Source organism: Pseudophryne corroboree, chromosome 10 (assembly GCF_028390025.1).
Source record: "Pseudophryne corroboree isolate aPseCor3 chromosome 10, aPseCor3.hap2, whole genome shotgun sequence".
Classification (NCBI taxonomy): Eukaryota; Metazoa; Chordata; class Amphibia; order Anura; family Myobatrachidae; genus Pseudophryne; species Pseudophryne corroboree.
Genome location: NC_086453.1, coordinates 358,232,832 through 358,260,122, shown reverse-complemented (window position 1 = coordinate 358,260,122; position 27,291 = coordinate 358,232,832). Strand labels below are relative to the sequence as shown.

The 27,291-nt window shown below is 43.3% G+C and overlaps 1 protein-coding gene across 1 annotated transcript in view; it reads left to right on the top strand.

Moving 5' to 3' along the window:
* Nucleotides 1-27,023, top strand: part of LOC134965645 (nicotinamide N-methyltransferase-like) — a 93,453-nt gene extending 66,430 nt beyond the window's left edge. Inside the window, exon 3 of the mRNA XM_063941981.1 lies at nucleotides 26,602-27,023. Coding sequence (XP_063798051.1) covers nucleotides 26,602-27,022 — 421 coding nt within the window. The 3' untranslated portion in view covers nucleotide 27,023. The remainder of the gene's footprint in view (nucleotides 1-26,601) is intronic.
* Nucleotides 27,024-27,291: the final 268 nt, after the last annotated feature.

The following is a 27,291-nucleotide window of genomic DNA, read 5'->3' as shown; positions in this document are numbered from 1 at the left end:
TTTATAATTTATTTTTATAACTTGCTACATCTATTAATTCATACCTTTGTCTATACTCCCTGTTGTTCCTATACTATTAATCTACTGCCAAAAGATCTGTCAAACCAGTTATAACAACAAGAGCCGTCCTCGCAAAAGAAACACATGTAATGTTTACATATGCTAATGAGCCATGCGGCAGGGTCATCTCCCTTCTACTGGTCCCTGCCACATACGACTGCAGGGCAATGTAAGGGCGGATATGGACGATCGCGGAACGTCACTTCCGGCGGAGACGCACTTCCGCCGGAAGTCAGACGCCGAACGGAACAGAATGTAAACAGACCCCTGTGTTAGAAAACAGGGGTTCTGGTTTACATACTCTCAGCATAACTTAAGCTGTGGTTACAAGGTAGCCAATAATAATCACCCACGACACTATTTTATGACTTTGGTATCAATATAGAGTACTTCCGGTTTCGCCGATGACGCGAACCGGAAGTAATTAGCATAATACATGGCTCATTGACACAGGTATAAATAGGACCTCAATAGAGAATAATAGAATCTCCTGATGAAGCCCCAAAATGGGCGAAACGCGTTGAGACTGACTTGCTGATTTTGCTGACCGATTGGGAGAGTCACCTGCTGATTAGCTGATCTACCCCAGCTGACATTTTTGTCAATTAAGCTAAGCTATTTACTTATTTATTTATTTATTTATTTCTTATATACCTTTTTTTGTTCACTTAATAAATCAGTTTCTTTACATGAAGTGGTGACTGAAGCTTTGATATATTGTCCTAAGGCTATCCTATGAAAACATCACTCTGAGAAGGACCAAGATAGTATACACCAATACTGATATGCATGAATCATTGCTGTATCTGGTACGCATATAAGCTTATGTGACATACTAAACTTGACCACACTAACTGAGTAAAATTACTACGCTATATAGCGATTCCTTGTCTCCTGACTCTATATAGACTCCGACAGAAGATTGGACTCAAAAGACCAGGGGATCGACAGGCATTGTGTCAAGCCGTAATCCGGTACGCAATATTATTCTTGCATGTGACAAAAAATTTTACTAAAGGATACTACACTATAGGCGCTCTGTTGTTTCTTCCTCTACTTACAGATTTCCGTTTGGGTCACGAATACCTAGTGGCACATTTTGAAGAACTGAGCAGCCACCCGTTAAAACGGGGAGAGTGTGGACTTTTTGACTAACCATACCTTGAACTAGTTGAACAAAACTAACTTATTGGACTGGTCATTTGACCTATTTATTCTGGACTGCAGATTGCACTTTTTACAGTGAGATATTACGTAAGATTGACGAGCGCACTGATCCACTCATCTGATAAAAGCGCTGAATGGCGCTGAAACGTTGCCTTAAAAATAGCCGACTTGTGTCATTTTTTTGAACCTTTGAGTGCCGCCTTTGGAGGGATATATTACGTGGAGCCGTGCAAGCTTACATGTGGAAGGCACCGGGTGCAGTATGTGATTTATGTCAGCGGAGTGCTGGAGTTGGAGGAATATATATATATATATATATATATATATACAAACAAGAAACCCAGCACTCACCAAAGTAAACTCACTTATCCTCAACACTTCAATAAATAAATGATGGGGGTTTAGTTGGTGGATTGGCCAATGCACGGAAGCCTGCATACCAATTTTCAAGGTACCCCACCTTCATGCAGGTCCTACAGTATCACAGAGTCTGTGAGTGCGGGGTTTCTTGTTTGTATTTATTAGAGCGATGTGGTCATGGGCTACATGCATCCTGCCCTGTAAGTGGTAAGTACAGCTGTGTACCCTGCTTATGTGGTGGAGAGTGCAGTGTTACATGCACCCCACCCTGTGAGTGGTAAGTGCATAGCTGTGCCCCGCTTCTGGTGTGGTGAGTGCTGTGGTTTTTCTACTGTGTATGTATATATATATATATATATATATATATATAAAATCACATCATAACGTGTTACAGCCCTGTTTCAAATTAAGATGTAATTTTGAGGCAATACATAGACCTGTAGGTGGTACTAATGTTCTTTTGCAGAGATAAACACATTGTGTACATGAATAATAACCAGATGTTTTTGTTACATGCTTGGCGTCCGTCAGGCATATTTTGAAATTTGCTCTGTCATCATTAATCATGCATGGCCACGGTCATTAAAATTAAGAACACATGGTCACGGTCATTACAATCAATACGCTTTTAAATCAGGAATGTGTGAAACCATTTGTGTTTCCGTACATCTAAGAATGCATGGTCACGGTCATTATAATCAATACACTTTAAAATCAGTACCGTGTGTGACAATGGAATGTCAGAACCCATTCTTTTTTTTTTTAGCTGTTGGAATGTGTGAAACCATCTGTTTCTGTACATCTAATAAATTGCGTGACATGACATTAATTTTTAACTGTTGTGCTGAAGTTAATATTAACAGTGGTGTATTTAATATAATAAATTGCTGATTATCTGTCAGATTTTCTATGATGTGCTACAACTTCAAAGTTATTATCTAGACTGTTGTTAAGTGATATCCTTTTCAAAGCCATTATCTTTTAGTAAAGTTTAATATCGAACTCTATAAATTTTATAGCAAATTTTATATAAAAGTGATATCAAACACTATAATTTAATATTAAAGGGGCGTGCCCCAGGAGAAAGGGTGTGTGGTACCTGTCACTTTGACGGAAAGCTGCTCTATATATACTTTCTGTAAAGCAAAATTTGCAAAAAAATGCTTGTGGTTTTTTTTTTTAAGGTTATGCACTATTGAAAAATGTGAACAGTAAATTGCATATTGACAAGATAGACATAGAATATTCTTAAAAACATTGTAAACTCAAATTTACTATATTTAGGCCTTTCACAACACTTAATTGTGCCAAGAAGTAAAAACAACATTTGAAAACAACTGGGGTTACTAGATCAACATGCCATAGTATTACAAAGTGTCACATGTTCCAAAACTAAAATAAGTGTGTGTTATTAAGTAACATTAAGTGTAGGCTGCATTATGTGGCTCATGTTGTTTGGTATGTACAAAGGAAGATGGCAAAGCAGAAAACATGGCATGTTGCCATTTAGCTGATGTAGTTTATAAGTTGGTTTATTCACACTTGATGAAGGGTAAAACTTTTAAAAACATGCTGGTAACATCAAATTATTTGCAACAACAATACAAAAATACATTATTTGTGAGTGTGTCAGATTTAGACATGGCAAATGTTAAATTGGGATGTGTAAAAACAATTGCTGACAACAGTCATTTGTAACTGCAGTGTTTGGCAAGTAATGGCTCAACAGGTGAATTAACTTGCCAAATAACTGCTAAATTGGGCAGACACACTTGTAGCAGTAGTTCGCAAGGGCTGAGTAGCTGCAGACTTACTCCTCAGCTGCGTTCAACTAGCAAACATTTGTTGTGTACTTATAAGCATCTGCTACGCATTTTTGCACAAAACACGCCTACTGCCATTTGCATACTCCCACACTAGCCACGTACTTTCATGCCCATTTCATTAGATTGCGAAGGCAAGCCTCTGCACCTCCTCCATCACACCCTCTTTTCGGTAGAGTATTATGTACTAAAAGTCAGTTTGTATTTTTGCACAAGCGTCGTAATGCTGCCTTTGCGCATGCGCAATGTGGAACCCACGCACACGCATTTGCAAATTTTCGCCGATTGCGATGCAGTAAACAGCTGCGAACAACTCGGAATGAGGGCCATTGAGGGGTCGGGGTCAAGTGGATAGTAGAGGAAAGGGGAGGGCTGTGAGGTGAACTATGAAAGGCACAAGGGTAACACATAGTAGACTGTGATGGAGAAAGTGAATGCTGTAAGGGGACAGTGAGGGTGTATCTGAGGTGGACAGTGAGTGCTGTTGTTGGTACAGGGAGGCCAGTGTGCGCTGTGCAGTAAGTCAGTGGACTGTGGGGAAGGGGGTCAGTGGGTGAGCTGGGGGGTCAGTGAGTGCTTTAAGAGGCTCCGTGTTATATGGAAGGAACTGACTGAGACCGAGAGTTATAGAGAGGGTAATGAGAGACAGCTTTGGGAAGGAAAATTAAGGATATATGCAGGGAGGACTAAGGGGCCTATTTATCACCATCTGCATTCTTGGGTGTGGATGTCATGTGATAAAATCACCCAAACTCACACTGCGATAATTGATTACATTGCAGGGATCTATCAATTATTGCATGTAGGGACAAAGCTTGTGAGTAAGCTCTGTCCCTGCGATTACACTCCGCAGCAACATCAGGGTATTTTTCGTAACAAAAATACCCCAATGTCGTGCTGTGCATGCGCCACCCCCGCCGACAGGGACAGAGAAATCTGGGCAAATTACTGCCTGTCACAGAACCCCACCTTCCCCTTCTAACAACCGCCTCACAGCAACCCGGCCCCTCCGTACACAGTAGAGATAGTACAATAAGCACCACACACCACACCTGCACAGCTTAATTGAGGAGATAGACAGTGTTCTAATACCTATTATGTTATAAAGCTATCTTAGTCAGCACTAGTACTATTGCAGACAGTATTCTCATCTAATAACTAGGCTGTAGTAATGTGATACACTATCTCCAGTTCACAATAACAGCACAGAGACAGTAAGGGCAGAAAGATTACAGAAGAAGTAATTAACAGACTACAGGCTATAAAAGATTTATTGTCTGCAAATTCCCAAACTATTTCCTCAGCAGCCAGCACTAACAGATATGATTCTTATCTGTCATTTACCGCCAGCTTCTTCTTCCACCTGCTTATTTACCTCATGAGTCAGTCAGGATTAAAAAGTTGATGATAATAGGCACTGAACTCTTAATAAACCATTCATCTTCAAATACTCCTGTGAGGAGTTGCACTTACCTGTTAGGGTCTCCTGCCCTGTGCTGCCACGTCGTCATGGCAACCAGGAGACAAGTACTAGCGGAGTAACCTGAGCGCAGCTGATACTCCGGTTCGGGTCTTTTGCTGTGCAGTGATTATAGGCTCTGTGCACGGCAGGGGATCCGGTGCTGGTTTTTGTGCTCACAGTCTGTGAGGTCTGAGTGGGGCGTGGACAGCACCTGCTTTATAAACCCTCTTCTCAGGTTAAGCAGATGCTGCTGAATCTTTGTTGGTTAGTTAGTTCCTCAAAGTTAGCCAGTACTGTGTAGCTTTGTATTTGTTGTTGCTTACTGCAAATAGGCCTGGGGATTTGGTGCTACACTCTGCCAATCCAGACCTAGCAGTAAGACAGGAGTCAGTCGTTTAACTTGCTGGGGTTCTTTTGCTACTCTGTGAACTTAGCAAGTTTGCGGCTGTATTCTCAGACTTGCCTGCCTAAATCCTTTCTCACTGTGCAAGGTGTTCAGGTGTCAGCTTGGTGGCAGTAAGCTGAACCTGTGCACTGCAAGTGAGGATTAGGATTGTGGAGACTCTCCTTGTGTCTATCATTCCATCTCTGACCAAGGAGTTTACTGCCACACCCGTTGGTAACCCTTTAGGGTTTTGCTGTACCCTTAGCAACAGCATTTCGGGTTCTCTACGTATTAAAACACAACATCTTGCTTTTTCCATCTAAGCATTCCTAATACTAGGGAGACACCCAGTTTCTTAGCCTCTGGGCTTCTCTGTTCACCTTGTGTTTATTTCGTTACCCTATCACCTTCTGTGTACGTAATGTCATATTCCCCAGTCTGTCTGTGAGTTCATTTGTTTTGCATCCCTATCCATTCAGATACCAGTACATTCCTGCAGGCACTGGTGTGCATAACAGTTCAGACACCAGTACATTCCTGCAGGCACTGGTGTGCATAACAGTTCAGACACCAGTACATTCCTGCAGGCACTGGTGTGCATAACATTACCGGTGTTAGTCAGGAGACCTATATTTTACTGTTCCCTTTTCTACTCTTTCAGTGAATAGGCAGAGATAAAGCAGGGTTATATTGATACATCTGCTATTATTGCCAGAATGTATTAACCCCTTCAATCCCTGTGGATTTATACAAGTGAAGTGAGATTGAGGAAGCCTAGTTAGTTTTGTTTAACCCTCTGGAGCCTTGTAACAAGCTACTGTTTCAGAGGAAAACAAGATTAATTTACTAGAGACATAACTTCCAAAAGATTCTTCACATGTGCACCAACAAGAGAGAAGGAGTACCCCGATGGACTGTGATATTGGTATTGTACTGTGAACATGAATAATTATATAGACATCTAAGTCAGTGTAAATTGTTGTGGTGACCAAAACAAGCATTGTATGATAAATATGGTTGAGGGTATGGCAATGTGTTAATCTAAAAGATATTGCACAAACCCTTTATGCCTGATATACTCTAGCACTTAGGTCTGTAAACTGGGTCCTCATTACCCCACACAGTGCATGTTTTGCAGGTAACCCAGCAAGTGCACAGTTGTATTCATTATTTACTGACACATTTTAAGAGGTCCACAGGTGGAGCAAATTATTTCACTTGCGATTCTGTGAGGAGACCTGCAAAACATTCACTGTGTGGGGTCCTGAGGACCGAGTTTGAGAACCTGTGCTCTAGTAGAACCAGGTAAAAGAAGACACAGTGACAAAGAGTTGCGGAACAATAAATCTTATTTATTGATTTTGCGTGGGCTAACTTTACTGCATTGGTGTAATGTAATTCTGTTTAATAGACATATTGCTATTGCAAGTACTTTATGTTGTGTAGTCCTTGGTTGAGGATGTCAGTTAATAAATACACTGCGTAGCAAAATATTCCAAGAAGTCCTTATTGTGGAAACCATCCTTGCCCCTATGGGAAGAATGGAGTCTTAAAGAGATCTGTAGAGTCAAGAAGAGACAAGGTACTTCTATAGAGCCTGAGTACTTACCTGCAACTTATAAAAACATACTTACCTTCCAACAGCTACCTCTAGTACCTACCTGAGTGTGATAATTCAAATTTGGCATCACAAGGAACAGGATCCAGTAACTAGTGTTAAGAACATTTAATATCAGACAACATGTCAGAGGACCAGCAGCCGGCAGGAGGTACATCTAACCTTAGTTCTACGTCTGGGGATTCAGCTAACAGTTAAAGACAAAACATTCCCTTGATGCCTCAACTGAACCCTATAATGCTACTCTATTACTTTGGGGCCCTATGGCTCCTAATCTACACAGGAGAGGATCTAGATTCTGACGGCAACTCTCTGAGATCAAGAACAAATTGAAAAGTATTGTCACAACTGAGGGCCCGTGACAGTATCTGGAAGCCTCAGTTGTAGGGGCTGATGGATACCGGAATTTGGGAGGTGTGAGTAAACTCCTAGACATGCACTAGACAGTAGCAATTAATGTCTGAAAGTGTGATCATGACAACTGGAAATGTCTTTCACAGGTTTTATTAAATAAAAATTCATATAATGTGCAAATCAACAAAAAAAAATCACAGGAGGTAATATAGAGAACGACTGGTAAAGACCAGTATCCAGACTGTAAATGAAAAGTTCAGTATAATTCCTGGGAGCCCAATTGAGGTATAATGTGCTGTTGGGAATAATGAGTGAAGTTGTAAGTGATGCTGGGGATCGCAGGTGAAACTGTAAATAATAATAAGGGTCGGGGGTAACTGTAGATGAAGCTGGGGTTTGCTGGAAACTGTAGATGAAGCTGGTGTTTGCTGGAAACTGTAGATGAAGCTTGGTTTCGCTGGAAACTGTAGATGAAGCTGGGGTTCACTGGAAAACTGTAGATGAAGCTGGGGTTCGCTGGAAACTGTAGATGAAGCTGGGGTTCGCTGGAAACTGTAGATGAAGCTGGGGTTTGCTGGAAAACTGCAGATGAAGCTGAGGTTCGCTGGAAACTGTAGATGAAGCTGGGGTCCGCTGGAAACTGTAGATGAAGCTGGGATTCACTGGAAAACTGTAGATGAAGCTGGGGTTCGCTGGAAACTGTAGATGAAGCTGGGGTTCGCTGGAAAACTGTAGATGAAGCTGGGGTTCACTGGAAACTGTAGATGAAGCTGGGGTTCACTGGAAACTGTAGATGAAGCTGGGGTTCACTGGAAACTGTAGATGAAGCTGGGGTTCACTGGAAAACTGTAGATGAAGCTGGGGTTCACTGGAAAACTGTAGATGAAGCTGAGGTTTGCTGGAAAACTGCAGATGAAGCTGAGGTTCGCTGGAAAACTGTAGATGAAGCTGGGGTTCGCTGGAAACTGTAGATGAAGCTGGGGTTTGCTGGAAATCTGTAGTTGAAGCTGGGGTTCGCTGGAAACTGTAGATGTAGCTGGGGTTCACTGGAAACTGTAGATGAAGCTGGGGTTCACTGGAAACTGTAGATGAAGCTGGGGTTCACTGGAAAACTGTAGATGAATCTGGGGTTCACTGGAAAACTGCAGATGAAGCTGAGGTTTGCTGGAAAACTGCAGATGAAGCTGAGGTTCCCTGGAAACTGTAGATGAATCTGGGGTTCGCTGGAAACTGTAGATGAAGCTGGGGTTCACTGAAAACTGTAGATGAAGCTGGGATTCACTGGAAAACTGTAGATAAAGCTGGGGTTTGCTGGAAACTGTAGATGAAGCTGGGGTTCGCTGGAAACTGTATATAAAGCTGGGATTCACAGGAACACTGTAAACTACTGGGCAGTGGCTGCTGGGAAGCCATAACATGTAATATAGTTAATGCTGGGTGCGGGAACAATGAAGGCAGGTTGCACCGAAGGACATAAACACAGGAGACTGGAATAGCACCGCAGAGGGAAACCACCAGGGAGTCAGGCTAATGCAGAAAGAGTCCACAAGATAATCCACAGAGGACTGCACAATGGAAATGCTGGAGACAATTGAAGCACTGCCAACCCTCTAGGTGCTGAGACAGGATATTTATACCTGCAGGTGAGTAGGGATTGGTGGACAATTAGGCTCCGGTTCTGTCAGCACTGTGAATATGTGAAATTATAACATGTGATCCAAATCCATCATGGCTGTGCCCATAGACTAAATGCAGAAGGGGAAATAGGAACTTAGAACCCATGTGTGAGACAATAATGGCGGAGGCTGCAACAGCAGAAGTCCACGCGCCCAGCAGCCACAGGGATGGAAGCGGTGGCCGGAGCACACGGAGGACGCTCATCCAGTCAGAGACCACAGGCGCGGCAGTGACAGCAGCGACAGGACTGAGAGCACCGCACCACCGCAAGTGCAAACACTGAGGAGGCCCGCTAAAACCAGCGCTGCAGGCAAAACATAACTACAGCCCGGCCCTGGCTCAATGAGCCAACCTCAGGAGGCACCTAACCGGTAAGAAACGGCGTCTAGTTACCCGGATCATGACATGTATGTTTCATCTCTACCCCTAAATAGGTGGTCAGCAAGTGATGATTCTAATTGGACAACTAAAGGGATATGCATTACGAGAAGTTAATTCATGGCCACAAGAAGAACAAAAGAATATTGATCAAATTCTGCAGAGTTTAGCAGAACCTTCGATAGTAGTACCATTTCTTATGTAAAAATGAAATTTGATGTGAGGAAACAACAACCAGGGGAATCTCTACATGGCTATGCTCAGGTCTACAAGATTATGGAAGATACAACTGGTGGAAAATGCCGAAGTAAGAAATGTTGATGAAACCTTGATTAATAAAGTCATAGAAGTTGCGGATAGTGAAAATATTTAAACTCAGTTATGTTTGTTAAGACTAGGGATGAGCGGGTTCGGATCTCCGAGATCCAAACCCCCCAGACTTCTGGATCTGAGCACAGATCTCAGTCCAGCTTGGGACTTCCCGCTACACTTGGATACCAGTACAAGGCAAAATGTCATCATCCCGCTTTTGGATTCTCATGGGTTTTGGATTCCATATAAGGAGCCACATGTTGCTGCTATTTTTACTCTGGACTTGGAGAGTGAGCAAGGCAGACGTCTGTCTGTGGGTGGTGTACATAGGTCCTGTTGTCCTGTGCTCTTCTGGGGTGGTGTCCTGTGCTGATGTACTGTGCTATTAGTGGTGCTGCTGTCCTGTGCTGTTCTGGTGTGGTGTTCTGTGCTGCTATACTGTGCTGTTAGTGGTGCTGCTGTCCTGTGCTGTACAGGGTTGCTGATCTGGTGTGTCCTGTGCTGTTTGGGGTGCTGTACAGGAGTGTTGCAGGCCTGTGCTCTACAGGGAATATGTTCTGTGTGCTGTAAAAATAAAGGGTCATTGTGGCCCTGTCGAGTACCATAAATATACAGGGGTGCTGTGTCCCTGTCCTGTATGCTGTAAAAATATAGGGGTGCTGTGGCCCTGTCTCTTATGCTGTAACAATACAGCGGTGCTGTAAAAATACACAGATGCTGTGGCCCTGTCCTGTATGCTGTAAAAATACAGGAGTGCTGTAAAAATCCTGGGGTGCTCAGGCTCTTTCCTGTATGATGTAAAAATACAGGGGTGCTGTAAAAATAAAGGAACACTGCGGCCCTGTCCTGTATGCTGTAAATATATAGTGGTGCTATAGATATAAAGGAACACCATGGCCCTGTCCTGCATTCTGTAAAAATATAGCGGTGCTGTAAAAATAAAGGAATGCTGTCTCCCTGTCGAGCGCTGTAAACATAAAGTAACGCTGTGTCCCTATCCTGTATGTTGTAAAAATATAGGGGGGCTGCAAAAGTAATAGATTACTGCAGCCCAGTCCTGTATGGTGTAAAAATATAGGTGTGCTGGCTATCTGTTGTATAAGTCCTGAGGTACTGCCGAATAATTGCAGGGGTTCTGCTGAACTTGATCCTAGGTTTAAAGTTTAAATTAAAGCCTAGTACAGAATATGAAACAAGCTTTAACATCATAACCAGATTTGTGAGAATATATAGCCGCAAAGGTAGAAATGGAAATTCCAAATTTGACAAAGTGTTTTCCAATAAAGTGGGAAGAGACCACATTTGTGGCCAAAGTCAGACAAACTCAGAAGACTCAAAAGAGACAGAATCATAATCCAGTGGAACGTGACATTTCAACATATCCTACAACTGCCGGAGAAAATTAGATTTTCTAAACACACCTATGTCTATATGTCTGCCATAAAATTCCAGGGGTGCCCTGTCTGGACCCACTCATCTATAGTAGATATATCATCTAGTGTACACTGTGTACCCAGCATTAGAGAGAGGTTCTTCTCAATTATTTCATATTTGGGGCTCAAATTAATGGCTCCAATTAGTCAACCTTAATTTTGATCTATTAATTTTCCACATTTTGGGATTATTTACAAGATGCGCATTTGTTGTACAGAGTTCTTTTCCTTTATTTTGTACATGTTGTCTCCTTAATAATTGTATAATGTAAGGGCTGAGTAGGGTTATCGCAAGACCTTGCGGTTTTAGAAGAACAGAATTTCTATGATCTTGCCTTGCATCAGATTTCCATTGCACTGCAGCACCAGATGGGCCAGGAGCTCCTGTGAGGCACAAAAAGTTACTGAATAAGGGTGTGTCTGTGAGTCATGTGTGTTGGGGGGGATGAAGTGTGTGTATGGGGGTGTGGGGTGTGTGTTTGTATGGGGGTGCGAGGTGTGTGTTTGTATAGGGGTGTGAGGTGTATGGGGTGAATGTGTTAATGTGCATTGGGATGTAGAAATTGTTAGGTTACTGAGTGCTAGGTGCTAGTTAATGGGGGCTGTGAGCACAGTATTGGTGCTGTGTAGTATGTGTGCCACTGTGTGAGCATAGTGTGGGTGCCGAAATGCGAGTGTAGTAGGGGTGCTACTGTGTGAGAGTAGTATGTGTGCCACTGTGTGAGAGTAGTATGGGTTCTGCTGTGTGAGAGTAGTATGGGTCCTGCTGTGTGAGAGTAGTATGGGTCCTGCTGTGTGAGAGTAGTGTAGGTCCTGCTGTGTGAGAGTAGTATGGGTCCTGCTGTGTGAGAGTAGTATGGGTCCTGCTGTGTGAGAGTAGTATGGGTCCTGCTGTGTGAGCATAGTATGGGTGCTGTGTAAGAGTAGTGTGGGTGCCTCTGTGTGAGCATAGTATGGGTGCCACTGTTTGAGAGTAGTATGGGTGTCGCTGTGTGATGTTGTATGGGTGCTGCTGTTTAAGAATAGTATGGGTGCCACTGTGTGAAGTAGTATGGGTGCAACTGTGTGGGCGTAGTGTGGGTGCAACTGTGTGAGAGTAGTATGGGTGCAGCTGTGTGAGAATAGTATGAGTGCCACTGTGTGAAGTAGTATGGATGCCGCTCTGTGAGTGTGGTATGGGTGCTGTGTGATATAGTATGGGTGCTGCTGTGTGAGTGTAGTATGGGTGCCAATGTGTGAAGTAGTATGGGTGCCGTTGTGTGAGAGTAGTATGGGTGCAACTGTGTGAGAGTTGTATGAGTGCCACTGTGTGAAGTAGTATGGATGCCGCTCTGTGAGTGTAGTATGGGTGGGGTGTGACATAGTATGGGTGCTGCTGTGTGAGTGTAGTATGGATGCCACTGTATTAAGTAGTATTGGTGCCACTGTGTGAGAATAGTATGGGTGCCACTGTGTAAGCATAGTGTGGGTGCTGCTGTGTGAGTGTTGTATGGGTGCTGCTGTGTGAAATAGTATGGGTTCTGCTGTGTGCGAGTAGTATGGGTGCCACTGTGTGAGTGTAGTATGGGTGCCAATGTGTGAAGTAGTATGGGTGCCGCTGTGTGAGAGTAGTATGGGTGCTGCTGTGTGAGTGAAGTATGGGTGCTGCTGTGTGAAGTAGTATGGGTGCTGCTGTGTGAGAGTAGTATGGGTGTTGCTGTCTGAGTGTAGTATGGGTGACGCTATGTGAGCATAGTATGGGTGCCACTGTGTGAGCGTAGTATGGGTGCTGCTGTGTGATGTAGTATGAGTGCTGCTGTTTGAGAGTTTTATGGGTGCTACTGTGTGAGCGTAGCATGGGTGCCGCTGTTTGAAGTAGTATGGGTGCTGCTCTGTGAGTGTAGTATGGGTGGTGTGTGACATAGTATGGGTGCTGCTGTGTGAGAATAGTATGGGTGCCACTGTGTGAAGTAGTATGGCTGCTGCTGTTTGAGCGTAGTATGGGTGGTGTGTGATGTAGTATGGGTGCCTCTGTGTGAGCGTATTATGGGTGCTGCTGTGTGAGCGTAGTTCGTGTCTCGCTGTGTGATCCTATTATGGGTGCTGTGTGACGTAGTATGGGTGCTGCTGTGTGAAGTACTATGGGTGCTGCTGTGTGAGAGTAGTATGGCTGCTGCTGTGTGAAGTAGTATGGGTGCTGCTGTGTGAGAATAGTATGAGTGCCACTGTGTGAAGTAGTATGGATGCCACTCTATGAGTGTAGTATGGGTGGTGTGTGACATAGTATGGGTGCTGCTGTGTGAGTGTAGTATGGGTGCCAATGTGTGAAGTAGTATGGATGCCGCTGTGTGAGAGTAGTATGGGTGCAACTGTGTGAGAGTAGTATGAGTGCCACTGTGTGAAGTAGTATGGATGCCGCTCTGTGAGTGTAGTATGGGTGGGGTGTGACATAGTATGGGTGCTGCTGTGTGAGTGTAGTATGGGTGCCACTGTGTTAAGTAGTATTGGTTCCACTGTGTGAAATAGTATGGGTGCCTCTGTGTAAGTATAGTGTGGGTGCTGCTGTGTGAGTGTAGTATGGGTGCTGCTGTGTGAAATAATATGGGTTCTGCTGTGTGCGAGTAGTATGGGTGCCACTGTGTGAGTGTAGTATGGGTGCCAATGTGTGAAGTAGTATGGGTGCCGCAGTGTGAGAGTAGTATGGGTGCTGCTGTGTGAGTGAAGTATGGGTGCTGCTGTGTGAAGTAGTATGGGTGCTGCTGTGTGAGAGTAGTATGGGTGTTGGTGTGTGAGTGTAGTATCGGTGACGCTATGTGAGCATAGTATGGGTGATGCTGTGTGAGCGTAGTATGGGTGCCGCTGTGTAATGTAGTATGCGTGCTGCTGTTTGAGAGTTTTATGGCTGCTACTGTGTGAGAATAGTATGAGTGCCACTGTGTGAAGTAGTATGGATGCCACTCTATGAGTGTAGTATGGGTGGTGTGTGACATAGTATGGGTGCTGCTGTGTGAGTATAGTATGGGTGCCACTGTGTTAAGTAGTATTGGTGCTGCTGTTTGAGAATAGTATGGGTGCCACTGTGTGAAGTAGTATGGCTGCTGCTGTTTGAGCGTAGTATGGGTGGTGTGTGATGTAGTATGGGTGCCTCTGTGTGAGCGTATTATGGGTGCTGCTGTGTGAGCGTATTTCGTGTCTCGCTGTGTGATCCTATTATGGGTGCTGTGTGACGTAGTATGGGTGCTGCTGTGTGAAGTACTATGGGTGCTGCTGTGTGAGAGTAGTATGGGTGCTGCTGTGTGAAGTAGTATGGGTGCTGCTGTGTGAGAGTAGTATGGGTGCTGCCGTGTGAGTGTAGTATGGGTGACGCTATGTGAGCATAGTATGGGTGATGCTGTGTGAGCGTAGTATGGGTGCCGCTGTGTAATGTAGTATGAGAGCTGCTGTTTGAGAGTTTTATGGGTGCTGCTGTGTGAAGTACTATGGGTGCTGCTGTGTGAGATTAGTATGGGTGCTGCTATGTGCGTTTAGTGTGGGTGCCACTGTGTGAAATAGTATGGGTGCCGCTGTGTGAGTGTAGAATGGGTGGTGTGTGACAAAGTATGGGTACTGCTGTGTGAGTGTAGTATGGGTGCCACTGTGTAAAGTAGTATGGGTTCCGATATGTGACTGCAGTATGGGTGCCACTGTGTTAAGTAGTAGGGCTTCCAATGTGTAAGCGTAATATGGGTGCTATGAGACGTAGTATAGGCACCACTGTGTGAGTGTAGTATGGGTTCTGCTTTGTGAGCATAGTATAGGCGCCGCTGTGTGACATATTATTGGTGCTGCTGTTTGAGAGTAGTACGGGTGCTTCTGTCTGAGTGCAGTATGGGAGCTTCTGTGTGAGTGTAGTATGCGCGCCGCTGTTTGAGAGTAGTATGGGTGATGCTCTGTGAGCGTAGTGTGATTGCCGCTGTGTGAGCATAGCGTGGGTGCCGCTGTGTGATCGTAGTGTGGGTGCCACTCTGTGAGAGTAGTATGGGTGCTGCTGTGTGAGCGCAGTTTGGGTGCTGATGTGTGAGTGTAGTATGGTTACCACTGTGTTAAGTAGTATGGGTGCCGATGTGTGAGTGCAGTATGGGTGGTGTGTGACGTAGTATGGGTACTGCTGTGTGAATGTTTTATGGGTGCTATATGAGCAGAGTATGGGTGCTGTGAGAGTAGCATGAGTGTTGCTGTATGAGTGTAGTATGGTTGATGTGTGACATAGTATGGGTACATTAAAAAATTGCACATAATGATTAATAAAAATGTTGATGTGAGAGTAAATGTGAAGCGGTACCTGTAAAAAAGAAAGAAAAAATTGTTATTGATAAAATGTTTACACTCTTTTGAGTGAATGTGGAAGAGGAGATTGCCGGCAACACTTTATTACTGCTGAATGTCCATGAATTCCTACCTTTCCCTGTGCTAGACTTCGGTGCCGTGGAGAGCACTGATTGCAGGGACCGCTGGGTGCCAATTCAGAAGCCGCTGGATGCCGCTGTGAGCACTACGGCTCTGTTGTTGTTCGTCCGAGATGCGCTCCGGCGTGATGTTAGTGGCAGCTTAAGTGCATGAAACGCGTTGGTGATCATTATTTACACTCCAAAGAGGAAAATCCATCAACAGCCGCAACACAAACAGAACCCGCTGCAACTTAAGCTGCCACTAACATCACGCCGGAGCGCATCTCGGAACACACAGCAGGACACGCTAACATTGCCAGCCCTGGACTCAGCGGCACTCGGAAGTACCGCTAGCACCATCAAATACCAACAGCCGCGGACGAACAACAACAGAGCCGTAGTGCTCACAGCGGCGTCCAGTGGCTTCTGAATTGGCACCCAGCGGTCCCTGCAATCAGTGCTCTCCACGGCACCGAAGTCTAGCACAGGGAAAGGTAGGAATTCATGGACATTCAGCAGTAATAAAGTGTTGCCGGCAATCTCCTCTTCCACATTCACTCAAAAGAGTGTAAACATTTTATCAATAACAATTTTTTCTTTCTTTTTACAGGTACCGCTTCACATTTACTCTCACATCAACATTTTTATTAATCATTATGTGCAATTTTTTAATTTAACATCCCTAGCGCTTTCTTTTAAACACCACAAAAATCTATTCTAAGAAAGCAGCTTAATCCCTTAGCGCAGGCAATTAAATATATCTGTATAGTATGGGTACAGCTGTTTGAGAGATGTATGGGTGAAGCTGTGTGAGAGTTGTATGGGTGAAGCTGTGTGAGAGTAGTATTGGTGATGCTGTGTGAGCATAGTGTGGGTGCTGTGTGACATAGTAAGGGTTCCGCTGTGTGAGAGTAGTATGGGTGCAGTTTGAATGTAGTTTGGGTGGTACTGTGTGAGGGGAGCTTTGTGGGAGCTTATATGGTGGGTGGATGAATGTGCTAATGGGTGTTTGATTATGAATTGAGGAAAGATGGGGTAATGGATTCACGTTACCAGATTACACCACCAAGATACCACATGACAAAGTGGTGACATGTAGTTTTGTACATAGTGGCTTTTTAAAAAAAATTCTCACTATCGGTTCTAGCTCTAGTATCTTCTTTGTATAGCTATTAATAAGGTTAGGGCTCTCTTTTTTATATACAGTACTGTATATAGAGATGTCACCTTCATGATATTGCTTCTACCCCTTTCAGACCACCAGCTATGAATGGTTCCGGTATGAACCATTAGGTTGACCACTATTGGTCGACATTGACATGGTCGACATGGACAGATGGACACATGAACATTGTCGACACAGTAAAAGTCGACACATGAAAATGTCGACATGAATTTTTTAACTTTTTTTGGTGTCGTTTTTTGAGCAAAGTGACTGGGAACCCCAATTAGTGCACCACATCCCCTCGCATGGCTCGCTTCGCTCTCCACCGCTTCGCTCGGCACAGATTACCGTTCCAATCGTAGTCCACATGGATCAAAAAGTATGGAAAAGTTCCCCAAAAGAAAAAAAAGTTAAAAAACTCATGTCGACCTTTTCATGTGTTGACCTTTCATGTGTCTACCATTTTCATGTGTCGACCATGTGTCCATGTCGACCATGTCAATGTCGACCAATAGTGGTCGACCTAATGACTGTCGACCATAACATGGTCGACCATGTGAACGGATACTGCTATGAACACGGGTTATTGGCACATCAGCGCACGTAACATGTGTTCATGTGTGGTCTGAAAGGGAAAAATCTAGATGGTATTACCGGTACTGGTAGTGAGCAGGGTTGACCTCGTGTTCAACTCGGCTCACTGTGCAGTGTGAATGGGAGCCGGGTTGATGCTACCCGGTTTCCCATTTAATGTGTGTCTTTGTACGGGTTGTGCTTGGAAATCATGTGATCTCCATGTGCCTCCCCCACCGCATTACCGCTGACATCACAAACCCAGCAATATGCCGAATGGCAAACAGTAGCAGCGAGGTGCCTAAGGGAGGGCATAACCTGGGAGCTCCCATATCAGGCTCCTGGGTGCGACCCATCTCAAGTGGTGTGAAAGGGGTATTAGTGACCCATATGATCTTTAGTAGAGAGGTTTCAAATTCATATAATCACTAAGCACCATTTTTACTTTACAGTCATGTTAAGTATGTTTTTTTTTGTTTGTAGACTTTCATATAACACTGTAGATACAGATGTAGCCACACTCATCCATCCTGCAGCTCGGCCACATGGGCACACACGCCATGCTGAGCTGCAGCTTAGTACACTGCTCATGTATTCCTATGGGTGCTTGTTCTTAGAAGCACACATGCGTCCTAGTTGTGGGAACACTTGATTGCTGCAAATATGCCGAGCTGCAGAATGGATGACCATTGCTACATCTGTATAAGTAAAGTGAGTAGGATGCAGGGCAATTAAAGGAACGCTCTAGATACAAACCATGAAGCAGGCCCCACCCCCACACCACTGGTCATGCCCCCCACATCACTAGCCACATCCGCTGCGTCAGCACACAATAGGTATTTCATAAATTTCAGTTGCAGGCCCATGTGAACCTAAATCTGGCATTGACTATCCACTAGCTTTTAGGCAGAAATTATCTAAACAACAGAGACAGGCACTAAGGGAAAGTAAAAATATCAATTTGCTGGTCATCAAACCAGCTGATAAGGGAGTGGGGGAATCATTATACAAGATCGCATTAATTATATTATAGTAGCAGAAAGGCAGCTACATAACAGTGATCACTATAAACAGTTATCCAGTGATCCTACCTCCCCTTATCAAATTGAATATAATGGCTTACTATTTTAGGCCCGGGCAGAGGATGAAATAGCAGAGGAAGAATTAAATTTTTTAGTGTGTCCCTATCCTATCACTCCCATTTTATTATCATTTGTATAAAATTCACAAATAACTTAGTGCACCACCTGGTCATCCCATTATTTCTGGAATTGGGTCCCTCACTTCTAATTTATCACAATTTGTAGATGCCCACTTGCAGATCCACATCACCAAACTAAAGTCTCACATTAAAAAAAAACAAGCATATCCTGCAGAAAGTCTCTGAAATTTGTTGGATGGAGGGTTGGGCATATTTTACACTCGACATCCAAGCCCTATCTAGAAATATTCCACATGAAGTAGGAATTGAGATGATAAAATATTATTTAAATGGTGCATGGATATAACAAGAGAGAGACAAGACATTGTAAATGATGCAATATTATGTATATTAACACATAATTATTTTTGTTTAATCACACATTATTTACAGACACTGGGGATGGCCATGGGAACCAGATTTGCACCAAGTTTTGCAAATCTCTATATGGGCCGCTTCGAGGAACAATTTACATGGAGTGGTCCATATAGAGATGATCTGGTCCTCTATGGCCATTTTATAGATGGTTTCTTTATAATTTGGAAGGGGGGTCAACACAGCACTGGAATTTGTTAATTATTTAAACACTAATGATTTTAATTTGCAATTTACTCACACATTTTGTTTTGACACTGTAGTCTTTCTGGATGTTGCTTTTTCTGCCAGGGATGGTGTAAATTTTCTATAGATTATATGATGCCCATGTGTGCCTCTACCTATCTACATTATACTAGCAGTCCTCATAGACCATGGTTTAGGAATATCCCCAAAAAATAAATAGTGCACCTATGGCAAAATTGTGCTTGTGATGAGGACTTTTTTCCCAAATAGGGATAATGCTGTTACACTTCGAAGGGAGAGGATATCTGGATAAACTCCTTAATAATGCGAGCGATTATGCTAGAAAATTGTGTAGAAAAGACAGCTAAAACTACAGTGGAAGGGGAGAGCTTGAGCAACGTAAAGACGGGGAATTTAGCTGTTGACATGAAAAAGCCAATAAAAAATAGGTTGATATCTGAAAATATTATATTTTCATCTAAATATAACATCAAATTATGGAAAATCAAAAAGATTGTTAGTGATAACTTCACAGTATTGGATTAGGATCCTATATTGAAGAATGTTATTTTAAACCCAAGTATGTTGAAAACTCAGATTGGTATAGAGGAAGGAGGTCCAGGTAATTGGCTAGCACATTAATTTGTAGGTAGCTATTAATGCAATAAATAATTCTGCTTTACTTACAAATTTATGGTAAATAAATCAACTAGTATAAATCCAGTGTGACTGAGGAAACATTTAAAATGAAACAATTTATGAAATGTGAATATAGTTACTGTGTGTATGTTCTCCAGGGTCCCTGCTCCTACAATATGTAGGGAAAACCACTGGAACTATTAAGAGCAGGTTCAGAGAATTCTGGCAGTAGAAAAAAATAACACAAAAAGGAGAGGTAATAAGTTTAGACAGCTCTGTATAGGGGAATCATCTTAGATTTTTAAACTAGAGACTCTCACTCCTAAAGGCCTCAATGAGGCATTAGATTATACACATTCAGATTGTTAATTAAGTATGTGCCATCTCCTATGAGACCCAATGTAACTTATTATGTTTAATATGGATATAGGATGAAGACGATATTGGAAAAGGTACAGGATGTTCTATACTTTTATCCCACTAAACCATTATAATAGGTTAAATATACAAACCGGGGATTTCATTGAGGGTGGGGGGAAACTAAGGAGGGGGAAAATAATGTAAAATAGTTGAAAATATCCTTTGAAAAAACTAGTAGCTTTTTCTGTGGATGTAGTTAGACCCTTCTATTTATGTGGAAAATTAGCATTCTAAATGGAGGACTTTAATTATTACACATAAGGTATGTGTTCTTATATTTATAATGTTAAATTCCTAAGAGATTTTTTAATATATGTGTGATAATATAGGATGTATATGGACTAGCATATGGTATATTGGGACCTTGAATTAAGAGCTCTTGGAAATCACAGAGGAAATAACACTGTTTGTGAATATAAATTGAAAGGTGCTAGCAAGCAATTAATAAGGTCATTTGTTACAGTTGGGAGACTTTTACTGAAGTAGATATATTTTTTATTCTATTGGTATAGAATTTCCATGAGGATTTTATATGAATGTTGTATTAGTCTTATTAGTTTTGAAATCCATGAATGTTGATAACATACGTATGGAGACTCATCAGTTGATACATCTGGGATTAATTAATGAGGAGTCACAGGTATAAAAGAGTAAAGGACCAAGGAGTCTGCAGTCTTGAGAAAGTCCCAGTGCATTGTGGGATGAAACGCGTTGACACTATCAGTCACTGGCTTACCTCTACTGCATCATCAGCACAGGGAGATACGCTGCTGTAAGTGACTGAAACTACCCCGGCACTGTGGTCTGCACTGGCAGCGACAAACATCCAGCAGCTAAACAAATAGAACTAAATGCTTACCAGCGCTGTTACCTGCCCAGTGCGGTGATAGCCTCACCACCGAGAGAAGAGGAATGGGGGCTTGATCGCAGTGGAAGGATCACTACACGTGTGCAGGGGTAACTATTAAAGCGTCCATGCTACGGTAATCAGTATTCTGTGTCTGAACTTAGCCGGGACGCCGGCATCCAGCATTGACTAAGCAGAACATTGTTACCAGTAAAAGCCTGTGGGTGCAGTGGGGTAATTCATTTATTTGTAAATTCTAGTTCAACAAAAATGCTACTTAGTTGCAAAAGGAGATTAAATCTCTTTCTGCAAGGTACACTAGTTTCCACAAGGAATAACATTGGGGTGTAGAGTTGGATCTTTATCCGAGGCACAAACAGGCTAAAGCTTTGACTGTTCCCAGGATGCATTGCACCACCTTCTCTATAGCCCCGCCTCCAGGCACTGGATCTCAGTTTCGTTAACCAGTCCAATGTAGTAGCAGGTTAGGGAGATGGTTGATGGTAGTTACATAGACCCACGTTCTCATGACAGGAGAAGGGCTAACGCTGCTTGAGGATCCCTTGTCCTTGATCCGAAGACCCGAACCTTGTGATTGTGTTGAGACACCATGAGGTCTACATCTGGTAGACCCCACTTGTCCACTAGGAGTTGAAAGACTTCCTGATGAAGACTCCTCTCTTCGGCGTGTATGTCCTGACGACTAAGGAAATCCACTTCCCAGTTGAGGACTCCCAGAATAAACACTGCCGATATTGCTGGCAGATGGCGTTCTGCCCATTGAAGTATTTTTGACACTTCCATCATTGCCATGCGACTATGAGTGCTGCCTTGATTATTTATGTATGCCACTGTAGTGGCATTGTTTGATTATACTTGAACAGGCCAGTTCTGAATCAGAGGCAGGGCAAGTGTCAACGTATTGAACACTGCCCACACTTCCAGAATGTTTATCTGGAGGAGAGATTCCTTACTGGTCCACAGATCCTGTAGAGAGTGTGGCTCCAATATCGCACCCCAACCTCTCAGACTGGCATCTGTTGTCAGGAGGACCCAGTTGGAAATCCAGAAAGGACGGCCCCTGCTCAACTATTGGTCCTGTAGCCACCAGCTCATTGACAGATGAACTTCTGTAGTTAGGGAGATCATGTGAGACCTGATCCAGTGAGGCAGGCCATCCCACTTGCAAAGAGTTAACCACTGCAGAGGGTGGGAATGAAACTGAGCGTACTCCACCATGTCGAAAGCCGACACCATGAGGCCTAGTACTTGCATCGCAGACACTCTTTGGCAAGATAGGAAGTATCTGATCCTGTCATGAAGGTTCAGGACTTTTTCTGTAGACAGAAACAGTCTCTGACTGTGTTTGTCCAACAGTGTTCCCAGGTGCACCATGCTTCGAGCAGGAAACAGTGAGGATTTATTCCAGTTGATGGGCCACCTGTGAGCTTGTTGGAATTTGACCGTCAGATCCAGATGGCTGAGGAGGACATCTTGGGAGTTCGCCAGGATCAACAAGTCATCCAGATATGGCAGGATACTGATTCCCTGACAGCAGAGAAGAGCCGTCATTACGGCCGTAACCTTGGTGAGAATCCGAGGGGCCGAAGCCAGTCAAAATGGCAGGGCCTGGAATTGATAATGTAGGTTGCCATTAGCAAACCGCAGATACTGCTGATGCGATATGGGAATAGGAATATGCAGATAAGCATCCTGTATGTCCAGGCATACAATACAATCCTCGGGTTCCATGGCCAGTATTATGGAGTGCAGAGTTTTCATACAGAATTTGGACAGTCTCACAAACTTGTTCTTAAATTTGAGGTTGAGTACCGGCCGGAAAGACCCATTTGGTTTCGGAACTAGAAACAGGGTTGAATAGTATCCCCTGCCTTTCTGTGGCAGGGGTACCGGCACCACCACTCCACCCCCTACACTTGGTTGTGCAATCCCTCCTTGGTACCCCTGCCAAGTGTCACAAGTGTATTTAGCAAACTTGAAAATGTTGCCCAAGGTGGGTCTTCGTTGACCACAGGTGCAGCGGGTTGACTGGGAGATGTACAGCACTCAGTGTCTGAACCTTCAGCTATTTCCCCCTCAGGTAAATCAGTGGTGCCAACACTGCCTGATGCAGGAGCATCTGTGGATTCCCTGCCCTGTAAGGCAGACATTATAGTGAATGTAGCCTTAGAGCGTAGCAGCACAATATAGCCAGACAAATATAATACCTGCAAATAACCCCCTTAGTTATGTGTCAACAAATACAGCACACAGAGGATTTGAGCGGTATGGGATGACTGAAATACACAGTGAAAAATACTAAACAGTATATGCTTTGTAGCACTATATATATTAATGAGACCCGGACTCACTTAGCTCCCCAGGGTGTAGAACTATAGTGATAGCAAGTAGTGGGATACACGGATAGAAACCACACTGCAGCTACAGGCACATTCAGTCACAAGTACAATACAGAAGTATTACAGATAAACAATAAACTGCACTGGACTAGTAAATTATATATATATATATATATATATATATATATATATATATATGACTATAGATATAACAATGCACAGTGACCACTGTATGTATATCACACAATACTTGTACTATATATTCCTATGGCAGTACACTTGTTCTTAACTAACACTGTCTAAAATGACATGTAAAATACTTAAGTGTCTGTAAATGCACAGCGCTGATAACGCAGGTGGCTTCACAAAGGAGACAGTGCCAAGCAGTCCCAAGGATCAGGGCAGCTCTATGAAATGGTGCCCAAACGCTGATAGGGAGTGGGCGAGAGAGAGAAATTCAGCTCCAGGGTGGGAACACCAGCAGTAGATGGCACCCGGAGCTGGGGGAGGGGCTACAGGTCAGCGCCTTATCCCCCTGCTGGTCCTCACCACCAGGTATAATGGAGTCTATGTTAAATGGATTTTTAGTAAACTCGACCTGTGCTCCTTGCCATGGTGGTTATAGTGGGGTCACTGCATAGGACTGCCTAGCGCAGCACCACCTGTTAGCTGCAGGCACCAACTTACAAACTGAGCTCCAGTGCCTGGAGGCGGGGCTACAGAGGAGGCAGTGTAATGCATCCTGGGAACAGTCAAGGCTTTAGCCTGTTGGTGCCTCGGATCAAGATCCAACTATACATCCCAATGTTATTCACTGTGGAATATCAGTGTACCCCACTGCAAAAAAGATATTAAAACAACAGTTCCACAGTATATTGCTATCATAAATTAACAACACAAGGGAGCATTAAGGACCATTGATGAACTGTATATGTCCTAGAAGTCACCAGGGACACATAATGAACAAGTCTCATGCAATTATATTTGTATTTTATTGTGTTATTTCTTTGTATTTTAATATGTATGTTTAAAATAAATGTACAGGTATATTTTATAAAGTAAAGGTCTCCCAATGTTTACTGCTGAGCATGCAGCCACTTTATTATATGTGTATTGTAGTTTACAAGAAGCGCAGTGCTTTACTTTAAATTAATTTGTCTGAATGGAAGACTCTACTAATCTTGTGGTTCATAACATACCTCAGCTGTCTAATAAGATATTGTTAATCAATTAATTTGGGCAGTAGGTTGTGGGTTTGATTTCCACCATGGCCCTTTGTGTGTGTGTGTGTGTGTGTGTGTGTGTGTGTGTGTGTGTGTGTGTGTATACACATGGGTAGACGAGATTGGCCAAATGCTTCTTATCTGCCGTCACATTCTATGTTTCTATATGTCTATAAAATAACGCAGATACTGTAGTTATGTAATTTCAGCAGGTAAGGTAAATCACACTTGTTATTTTTTGCCTATTTCAGGTTGGATTGCAAATTGCGATTCAATCGGAATTTTTACGACTGCCCCGTGGACGCATGCAAAGTACCCGTCCTGCGCATGCACCCACACTTTTTGTGGGGGGCTGCAGAAAATGCAGTTGCTTCTGCCTGTTAATCAGGTAGAGGCGGTCGCTGGGCGGCGGGGCGGGCAACGCTCCGTTTCCATGGAGGAGACGGAGTGTTGCAGGGTGGTGCGGCGGAAACGGGGCGGAGTCAGACAAACATGGGCGTGTCATGGACGTGATCACAGCAGCTGCATGACGTCACACACAGTTGCTGTGATCAGGGAGAAGGTGGCAGGTCTCCTGCAGTCACAGATAAGCTGCATCAGCAGAGGCTTTGAGTATTTCTGCTAACAAGCAGATATTGCGATCACTCACAATTTCTGCTTGTTGAAGGGGGCGGGTGGTGGGGGGGGGGGGGGGCTCCGGTCAGTATGCTAGAAAAAGGATAGCAAATTCTGCTGATTATTACAATTTGCTATCCTTACTGAATTAGGCCCTATATCATGTATTTTATTATATTCTAGTTATTTCTCCATTCACTATGACTGTATCCAAAAATGATATTATTCCTGAATCAAATCTATAACACAGAATGAAATAAATAGGATTTATGCATTTCCAAAGTAGATATTAGGCAGAATTAGTAACCCCCCATTATGTGGGAAATGCCGCCTGAAGCTGTTACCGTTACCTCAAAAAGAGAGGCAAAAAACCCACCTGTCCGGATCCCAGCGATTACAATACCGACACCGGAATCCCAACAGGCAGTGAATTGATGGTGCCGGAATACCAGCAGAATAGGCTTTTTCCCCCTTTCCTCCCCTTCCCTCTGGCACAGCCAATTATGCAAACTCTGCCCCACAGGCTATACAGGAATGAGGAGGTGAATGAGCAGCAAGAGCCAGGAAAGTAAGGGAACCTTTAATGGGTTCTTTGTGTGTGATTGAGGTTAATGGGTACTGTGAGAAGGGGAGTTAATGAGTGCTGGGGTGAATGGATTAATAAGTGCTGGGTGACAGAGTTAATGGGTGTTGAGCGTGAAAGGATAAATAGGTTCCGGGAAGGGAGGGGGGGATAATTTTTGCTGTGAGAGGGGTTAATGAGTGCTTGGAGTGTAATGATTAATATGTGCTGGGAGGGTGTGGGGTAGGAGGTAATTTGTGCTGTGAGAGGGCTTAATGAGTTCTCAGGGTGATTGGATTAGTAGGTGCTGGGTAGCAGGAGGATAGGTAGTGCTGACAGTGTGGACAAATGTTTTAATGGGTACTGTGAGGGTGAGTTGATAAATGGATGTGCAAAATGACTGTGTCCAAATTGTCATAGACCAAGTGTGGTTTTATGGAAATGTTTTGAAGGAGTGTATTGGGAAATTAGGGCAGTGATGTAAAATTTTGCCTAGGGTGCCTACAACCCCCACACCAGCCCACATGCCAATCATAATTGTACATGTCACTAAATGCTTCCTCTAACACAAAAGTGGCACAAATGCTCTAAGATCCACATATACTACTTATATTGTATGAGGATAAGCAAAAAAGAAATCTGATAATCTGATCATCTTCAGTCTTATTCTCTGCTTTATGATTTATTGTAGCTGTGTATTAAGCAGAGAATAAAGTAGGTAGTAGCTGAGTGTACCCGATAGTGGTATCCAATGGCCACCTGTTTCCCACCACTGCCATATAAAATGCTCCTGAAAGATTAAAGGGGAGTCTGATTGAAAATGTACAATAATGACCAATCTCTAACATTTTCGAGGAAAACTTCTAGAAAACAAACAATGCCTTCCTAAATTATACCTACCAACCCATTGAGTCTCCATATAAAACTATATCCTATTTCTCATGTGGTGGCATGGCTAGTCCTAGATCCCAGTGAACCTTATTGTGTTTGTATATTTCAGTGACCAGTGTCAGGACAAAGACATGACATTGAAGACGGCAATAACAAACATCATGAAATGTGACATTGACAATGAGAATCTCACAGACCCGGAGGTGCTCCCACCAGCAGACTGTGTTATCAGTACAGCTCTCTTGGATTTCATCAGCAAAGACCAAGATGATTATATAAATAATTTCAGAAAATTTGTGAAGCTACTAAAACCAGAAGGACACCTGATATTGTTTGGGATTTTAAATACAACTTATATGATGGTTGGGCAGGACAAGATACATATGTTCAGATATGATGAGAAATTTGCAAGAAAAGTTCTCACTGATGAAGGGTTTGTTATTGATCATTGTGCAGTCCATAAAAAAACAGCAGATAGTGACCTCATGGACTATGAGGCATTTATGTTTATTGCAGCTCATAGAGAGTAATAAGGGCCTGATTCTGAGTCACATGCTGTGTCTGGTGCAGTTGAGCATTTTCCTTATACTGCACATGTGTCTGAATTGCACTGTGCATACATCCTGATTGTGTTTGTACAGAGATTAAGTATTTTTGACACACGCACATAGAAGTGTAATGAATATGTATTAGGTGTTCCCAGGTGTGGTTTCAGAGAGGAGTGGGCCTATATACAGTTTCTGTATGGTTCAACGCCTCTCCGGCAGTGCAGTAGACTCTGGCTTCATGTCACAGTTTG